The following is a 9,090-nucleotide window of genomic DNA, read 5'->3' on the forward strand; positions in this document are numbered from 1 at the left end:
ACCCTCTCTCTTAAAAAAAAAAAAAAAAATAGAAAATTTGATTAAATAAATAAAATAAAAAGTATTGTGAAGTAGATTTTAATGAACTTGTATTTGATATATAAGAGAAAAGTAATTTTACAATTTCTAAAATAGCATAGTCATCTTTTTTAAAATCACAGTTTTATTATTTAATCTCACTTTTCCCCCCCCAGACATTTTCTCCTTTTTTATAAGCAGTTTAATTTATTAGAATTAATGCTGTAAAACCATTGTACAGTGCTTTGGACATTTGGTTATAATTTCTTTGTCTGCCAAGCATTTTTCAGTAAAGTTAATTTTTGGCTCTAATGGTTTTCAATGTGAAATTTATTAACTTTGAGATGACCTGTGGTCTACATATTTTCTTCAGTGCATGGCTTATCTGTTAAAGTACTTATTTTATTATGTATTAAACTGATAGCTGTAAATTATACTATTCGGCATTGGTAAACTAACATATTGTTGTGCAAATAAAGAGTTGAAGTCAGTTATACACTTTTTTATTTTGGACATTTTCTGACATATCAAAATAGAACAGTAAACAAATCCTGATTGACCTATTGGCCAGCTTCAACGGTTATGAGCTCATAACCAATCTTGTTTTATCTGTGCCCCATCTCCTCCCCACTACCTCTGGGATACATTGTTTTGAAATAAATCCCAGACATTAGATCATTTCATCCATACACAGATCAGATAAGGGCTTATTTTTTAAAAACATAACCACAATACCTTTATCAGATCTGGAAAAAATTCCTTAATTTCATCAAATATCCCATCAATGTTCAAAATTCTCATAAAAGCTTTTTATATAGCTTATTCAAATTAGGATTTAACCAAGGTCTACATGTTACTTTTGGTTGATATGTCTCTTATTATTTTTATTATTATTTTTCTCTCTAGGAACCCCTCCTCAGCTTATTTGTTGACTAAACAGGTTGTTTGTTCTGTAGATATTCTCACTTTCTGGACTTTTCAGATTGCTTCTTCATGGTGTCATTTAAACATGTTCCTCTGTCTCTTATGTTTCCTATAAATGTGTGATTAATAAAGAAGCTTTATCAGTTTTAGGGTTTGATTTTGTTTTAATTTTGTTTACTACCACCAGAGATACATAGTATTTGGCTGCCTCTCATTTTTGATGTTAAGATTGAAATTGGATATAAATGGTATCAGCTTGATTCACCCTTTAAAGTTTATCATAACCTTTCATCCAATGGTCATAGTACTATATGGAATTGTTGCCATGATCTATTCCTTTTTAGGGATTGCAAACTAATGATTGTTAGCTGGAACATTAAGTAAAAAAAAAAAAAATTAAAAAATTGTCAACTATTTGGTTACTACAGGAAAGGCAGGATATATGCTTGATTCTTAGGAGTTTTCAGAATGAGTTGGTTGCCTCATTTTTTTAAAGGTGATCAACAAGATATTTATTTTGTATTATCTTCATTAACTCATGATTTAAGCATACTTAATGAGTTTCAATTCATTATAGCAGTTGTTATTTTTTAATGATCACATTCTACCCTCTCTGGTGGGGGAATTTTGTTCTATGGAAATTTTGTCTGCTGGAGTCTCAGCCTGTAATATGACCCTCCTCTCAGGTGTGCTGAAGTGTTCTGTGTGCACTGTGTGCCTGCTTGTGCCAGGCTTGGAATCGGCCACCAGAAGGGAAGGAAATAATATGAAAAATGAAAAAACTTCCTCTCTCTTAACTTTCTATTAACTTTTTTTCACACTTTGTCTCCATCCTCCCTATGTACCCCCTGACTTTTTTGTAATCTCTCTAACTCTCATTAAATCTCATCTAAAAGTCTGTTCTATTATTGGACAAGCAGTGTTAAGAGCAATCACATTACCTGGTGGTTTCTTATATTCCAACAATGTCATCATTTCAGTTAAAGGCAACCAGCTAAGCCCATTCCTTAACATTACAGTTCCTGCCAACCTGGTAGTGGAAGGTCAGATCCTCTTTACAGTATTCTCTTATGGTTAATAAGGCATTAAAAAAAACTGTGCGTAGGTTCTGTATGTGGAACTTCTGTTTCTAAGGTTCTATGGAAAGTATTAGGGGTTTGTTTTCCTGACTTACCTGATTTTGTCTAATTATAGACCTAAGAGTCTTTTTCTAAAACTCATTTACACACTTCATAAGTGTGTGCACCTGGTAAACATCAACATGACTGAGACTTGTTTATATTCTACCATTTTGTTGTTCTTTCTGCACCCCATTTATTTTATTACTTTCTTGTGATCTTGGCTACATTTGGGGTTATTGTTCACCCTGAATTTAAAAGTGTTTGTCTTTAAGCTTTAGAGTGCATTGGAGGGCCTGAGCTCTGACTTAGGGCATGCCCTGACAGCATGCACCCACTCTTAATTCTCTGTATGTTTCATGTCCTCTCATCTGTCATAAATCAAGATCAGAAATGCCTTCTCCATTTGTGCTCCTCTTCCAATACCAATACCAGGGGAGAACCTGAGAGAAAAAAGTCCCTTTAGTAGTTACTGGGTTAATCACATCCAACATTCTTAACCATCTTCTCTTAATAAGAAGCAAAAGCCATCCCCAAAATATTTACAGTGCAGCTTAATAATTAAACATTTTGGTGACTGTTCTGAACATCACAGTGGAAAACTTTTGAGTATGTGTTTTTAAAACAACAATGTCTTGAACATTTCCTGGGAGTCCACCTAGACACATCCTTCCCTTAATAGCTGAGGAAACTGAGGCCCAAGTACAAAGTTATCTAAAGTCACAGAGGATCATTTTGTTGACAAAACTGGGACTTTTCTCCTTTGCCTCAGTTTATCACTTATCAGCAAGTTCATTAATGTGGTAAATTCTATATTGAATAAACAGTCCAACTGTGGTGTAATTTGAATCCAAAACTCAGTTTGGAGCTAGATTTTAGGTGATTAAAGTAATAAACATCAACAAAGCCAACTAAAGATATTGTTAAAATCTTTATATTTCATAGGATATTTACTTGGGATATAGATTTTCCTTCAGATCAATTTACTTCAATTTTCAAATAATATCTCATATTAAAAATCAAAATGTATGAGTGGCAACCAAAGTAAATTCATAAGTATGATGTATTTGAAAACCCATTTTTCATTTTTGAAATTACTGTCATTTCTAATTGCAAATGTGTGACAGCCTGTGATCATAGTAACAAGGAGTAAGAATTATATGTAGAATGAATGTCACTTTCAGCAAGTTTGTGTATTGAAGGAGTTTAATAATAGTTTTATAAAATCACATAAATCCACCTTCAGGGACTTTAAATGTGATGGATGTGAAAGAAATGAATATTCTTGTACTCTATGGCTGGGTTATATTAATGAAAAGAAAATTTGGTGTATGTTTTTGGACTTTTTTTTTCTTCTTTTTGGTTTTGTGTCATAGCTCTTTTTTTTTTTACTAAAGAAAATAGGTATGTCAAATCTTTTTTTTTCCTATTTACAGCAAGTTTTACTTTTGGACATGAGCACTCATAATTCAACAAGACTATACATAAAATAATGTTGACAATGAAGTGTTTTTGGTGGGGGCACATATTCCTGCTTCTCTCTCCCCGTTGGAAAACAGGCAGTGCCCACTAAAGATAAATATGCATTTTTGCAGTGAACCATCTTTACTAGTATTTCAGTGTATTACCTAAGAGTAGTAAGTGTTTATGTCCACCAGAACACATGGACAACAGTATTCATAGCTGCTATTAAATACAGTTAAAAATTGGAAACAACTCAAATGTCCATGAGCAGTAGAGTGGCTATATAAATTGTGGTACAATCTAGTAAAATTCTATATAGAATGAGAACGACCAAACTTCTATATGCAACCACACAAATGGTTCTCACAGACATAATGTTTCGAGGAAGAAGCTGGATCCAGAAGAAGGCATGCTGCCTGCTTCTGTACAAGCTCATTCTTCCATTTATACAGTCAATGGAAACAGGTCAGGACATTTCAGGTAGATTTCAGATAGGGGCGCTGACTGGGAAGGAGTACATGAGAGTCTGCTGAGGTGCTGGAAATCAGCATTTTGTCTTCATCTGGATGGTGTCTACAAATATAAAAAAAACCAAGCTATATACACATGATTTATGCACTGTACTATGTGCAAATTATACTTCATTTTGAGATGGAAAACTATCTGCAAACGTAAAATCTTGGCAATAGAGTATCATGAGTTGGCCAGTACAGGCAATTACATGCATATCTGTTCCAATTGCATATCATTGTGTAATGCTTTGTATAGTGCTAGTGTTTTCAGCTGTGAAAGCCACTAAATCCAAGTATCCAAATAAAGTTAACTTAGATTCAGACCTTCAAAATTCAATTCAGAAGCACTTTTTATATTGTTAAATGTAAAACTTAAAAAAAATAGTAGTAGATTCTATTAGTATTCATCAAAGTCCCTATTTTCCTCCCTACGGGGAGGGTTGTACTGCTCCACCTGCTGAGGTCCGACATGTCCCTGTAGAAGTAGTGCAAACGTCCCAACCAGAGCCTTGAGTGCGAGCAATGATTTTTCTTCTCTCCTGCTCTGTGTGCAGGGGAGTTTGTGTTAAGGTGGAACCTCCAAAGAAGCTGAGATCCCTGAATGATGACAGTGAACCCTCTACCCCCACTGGATATATCTCATGAGCAAGGAATACATTTACTGTTATCTCGACCTGCTGGTACTTTAAGGTTTTTAAAAAATATATATTTCATTGATTTTTAGAGAGAGATGGAAGGGAGAGAGAGAGAGAACGAGAAACATTGATGAGAGAGAAACATTGCTCAGCTGCCTCCTGCACGGCTCCCATCAGCAATCGAGCCCACAACTCAGGCATGTGCCCCAACCGGAATTGAACCAGCAACCTCTTGGTGAATGGGTCAACACACAATCACTGAGCCACATCAGCCAGGCTAGGGTTTTTTAATTGTAGCCTAACCTAGCTTATTTAAACTAATGACATAAATTTTATTTCTCTATTGCTTCTTTTCTGATTTATTTTTCTTATTTATAATGCATGGAATACATAATATACATATATGTATAACTTGTGTTTTATAAGTTTACATATATACTTATATGTATAATCTATACTAATAAGAGTAATATGCTAATTAGACCGGGAGACCTTCTGGGAGACCTTCCAGACGTCCTACTGGACAAAGCCATGGTGGCGGGGCTGAGGCAGAGGCAGTTAGGGGTGAGCAGGCTGGCAGGGGAGGCAGTTGGGGGTGAGCAGGCAGGCGGGAGGGAGCAGTTAGGGGCGACCAGGCCGGCATGGGGAGACAGTTGGGGGCGATCAGGCCAGCAGGGGTGGGCAGTTGGGAGCAAGCATGCCGGCTGCAGGGACAGTTGGGGGCAATCAGGCTGGTGGGGGCGGGGGGTGGAGTTGGGGGCAATCAGGCCAGCAGGCAGAATGACGAGGGGCAATCAGGCAGGCAGGCAGGTGAATGGTTAGGAGCCAGCGGTCCCGGATTTCAAGAAGGAAGTCCGACTTCCGGTTTAGGCCTGATCCCTATGGACCTAAACCAGCAGTCAGACATCTCTCGAGGGGTCTCAGATTGGAGAGGGTGCAGGCCAGGCTAGGGATACCACCACCACCCCCTCATGCACGAATTTCATGCACTGGGCCACTATGCTAGGGATACCACCACCACCCCCTCATGCACTAATTTCATGCACCGGGCCACTAGTCTATAATAATAAGAGCGTAATATGCTAACTAGACCAGACGACCACGCTATGACACCCACTGGCGCCAGGCCAGCCAAGGCAGGTGCGATGCGATTGGTTGGGGGCCCAGCCATCGCCCCATGATCGCCCCAAAGAAGGATGCCTGAGTCTTGAGTGCCAGAGGGAAGCCAGTGCCAGTAGCCAGGGGAAGGAAGGCCTACTCTTGCATGAATTTCATGCATCGGGCCTCTAGTGTGTTAATATAATGGCACATACCTTTATAAATTAGGAGTAATATGTCAAGTACGATAAATATATGTTTACATACAAAAATACATGTATTGAAGGGTGTAAAATTATTTTACCTATTACTTGCATAATCAAAAATGTTTGAAGATTATTAGACTGTGTCCCTTAATGGCAGGCACCATGCCTTAGTCACCTCTGGGGTCCCACCATAAGAAGTTCCTTTATGTAGTGGATTCTCAACATGTGTTTGAACAAATGAATGCAATAATGAATGAATGGTTTCCCAATTTGAGAATTATTCTGAGTCTTAACCTTTTCTCCTGATAAGGAAACATCTCATACAAGTAGTACTAATGTTTTCAGATGCCTGTAGGAATGTAGGTGACACCCATCTGTTTGTTATTTTAGAAACAGTGAATGAGAGAGTACCTGGTGACACACCATTTAGTTCGTAACAGTGTAAATGGAAAAATGGAGTTGTAATTTGGCCCATTTTTGCATTTTTTAAAAGCTTGTAGCATTGAAAATACAGTACCAAACATCAGTTTGTTTAGCTCTGATCGAAAGCTTGATAAATTTGTTAAGATATACTATTTTGGTCCATTTTTTAATAAAAAATATTTTACAGTTTAACTTGTTATTTTTATATACATTATTGCATTTTATCCTCCCAACAACCCTGTTGGGTAAGGTATTTTTTCTCCACTTGGCAGATTTTTTAAAGTTGGAGAATTAGAAAAGGCTGTGACTTGTTCCAGGTACTAGAACCAGGCATTCAGCCCAGTTCTTCTGTCTCCAAATTCTAACTTTGTCACTCTGATCAGAGAAGTGTATGGGACATCGAAAATGGATCAGATGAGACAGATAACAATACTGTATAGTTTTGCATAACCTGATGTTTTGTAAATAGATTTAAAAGTACTATATGCCTTCCTCTGTCCAAGGCGCATCTCACCGCTGGAAACAGGCAGAGCTGCCGCCTTTCCTGAACCAGGACCCCAGTGGAATTAACCGGTGGTGGCTTAGTATTCCCCAGGAAATGGTGGCTAATGCTGGATCATGTCAAAGTATGACAGAGTTACAAAGATTATTGTAATGAATGATAAGAATACTAGTAAGGATAAAACGGTTGCTTTTCTTTGTGGATAAAGAATCTGCACAAAACTGTGGCAAGGCCCTAAGCAACACATTGGGTAGAGTAATCAGTGCAAACATTGATATAAAAGATGGAAAAGCAAGGGAGTAATTGTTTATAGGAAGTCTCCAAGAGAGACAAAATAACTTAGAATTCAGATATTGGAATGAAGATTTTGTTACAAAAGAGTCAAGGAAAGAATATTCTATCAATGAAACAAATCATTGTTACTACCACTCCTACTCCTTTTCCTTGCTACCATTGAGCTTCTATGCCTTTGTGTTTGGTAATCCTTACAATAAACTTTAAAAGCTGGTATCACAAAATAAAAGTGCATGCTCAATTAATATTTGACAAAGGAGGCAAGAGCATACAATGGAGTCAAGACACTCTCTTCAATAAATGGTGTTGGGAAAATTGGATAGATACATGCAAAAACTGAAACTAGACCTACAACTTACACCATACACAAAAACTCAAAATGGATAAAGGACTTAAATGTAAGATGGAAACCATAAAAATCTTAGAAAAATCCATAAGCAGCAAAATAGCAGACATATGTCATAGCAATATCTTTACCAATACAGCTCCTAGGGCAATGGAATCTAAGGAGAAAATAAACAAATGGGACTACATCAAAATAAAAAGCTTCTGCACAGCAAAAGAAACCATCAACAAAACAACAAGAAAGCCCACTGCATGGGAGAACATATTTGCCAATGTTATCACCGATAAGGGTTTAATCTCCAACATTTATAGGGAACTCATACAACTTAACAAAAGGAAGATAAACAATCCAATCAAAAAATGGGCAAAGGACCTAAATAGACACTTTTCAAAAGAGGACATTCAGAAAGCCAAGAGACATATGAAAACATGCTCAAAGTCACTAATCATCCGAGAGATGCAAATCAAAACAACAATGAGGTACCATCTCACACCTGTCAGAATGGCTATCATCAACAAATCAACAAACGACAAGTGCTGGAGAGGATGTGGAGAAAAAGGAACACTCGTGCACTGCTGGTGGGAATGCAGACTGGTGCAGCCACTATGGAAGACAGTATGGAGTTTCCTCAAAAAACAAAACATGGAACTCCCATTTGACCCTGTGATCCCACTTCTAGGAATATATCCCAAGAAACCAAAAACACCAATCAGAAAGGATATATGCACCCCTATGTTCATAGCAGCACAATTCACCATAGCTAAGATTTGGAAACAGCCTAAGTGCCCATCAGTAGATGAATGGATTAGAAAACTGTGGTACATCTACACGATGGAATACTATGCTGCTGTAAAAAAGAAGGAACTCTTACCATTTGCAACAGCATGGATGGAACTGGAGAGCATTATGCTAAGTGAAATAAGCCAGTCAATGAAGGAAAAATACCACATGATCTCACTCATTCATGGATAATAAAGACCATTACAAACTTTTGAACAATAATAGATACAGAGGCAGAGCTGCCTCAAACTGATTGTCAAACTGCAGTGGGAAGGCCAGAGAGGGTTGGGGGGCAGATGGCAGAATGACTGGTTACTATGACATGCACTGACCACCAGGGGCAGATGCTCAATGCAGGAGCTTCCCCCAGCCTGCAGGCCCCAGGCCAGCCAAGGCAGGTGCTAGCGGGAGGCCCCCAATCACTCCGCAGGTCACAGCACAGAGGGAGGCAACCGGCGGCAGCGGTGGGGGACAGGGCCGGCCAGCGGGCAGTGCCATGCCGGGCAAGGCAGGTGCAAGGGGGGGGCCCGATCACCTTGCTGGTCACCCCACAGATCAGCCAGGCCTAGGGACCCTAACCATGCACGAATTTCGTTCACCAGGCCTCTAGTGTGGGATATAATGAACAACATATACTGATGAACAAAAATAGATCCAGAGACAAACACTGAGCAGACTGTCCAACCTCGTAGAGAAGGCAGGGGTAGGCAGGTGGATAAGAGTTCAACCAAAGGATTTGTATGCATGCATGTAAGCATAACCAATGGACA

The 9,090-nt window shown here is 38.4% G+C and overlaps 1 protein-coding gene across 4 annotated transcripts in view; it reads left to right on the forward strand.

Moving 5' to 3' along the window:
* EXOC2 (exocyst complex component 2) overlaps positions 1-9,090 on the forward strand; it is a 286,986-nt gene that overhangs the window by 245,955 nt on the left and 31,941 nt on the right. The window contains exon 24 of one of the 4 annotated variants that reach the window (XM_014542313.1): positions 6,902-7,068. The exons of the other annotated variants lie outside the window; for them this stretch is intronic. Within the exon in view, the coding sequence (XP_014397799.1) occupies positions 6,902-7,053 (152 nt within the window). The 3' untranslated portion in view covers positions 7,054-7,068. Of the gene's footprint in view, positions 1-6,901; positions 7,069-9,090 lie in introns of those variants that run through there. 4 annotated transcript variants of the gene reach the window in all.

The sequence above is a fragment of the Myotis brandtii genome, unplaced genomic scaffold, assembly GCF_000412655.1.
Source record: "Myotis brandtii unplaced genomic scaffold, ASM41265v1 scaffold298, whole genome shotgun sequence".
Taxonomy (NCBI): domain Eukaryota; kingdom Metazoa; phylum Chordata; class Mammalia; order Chiroptera; family Vespertilionidae; genus Myotis; species Myotis brandtii.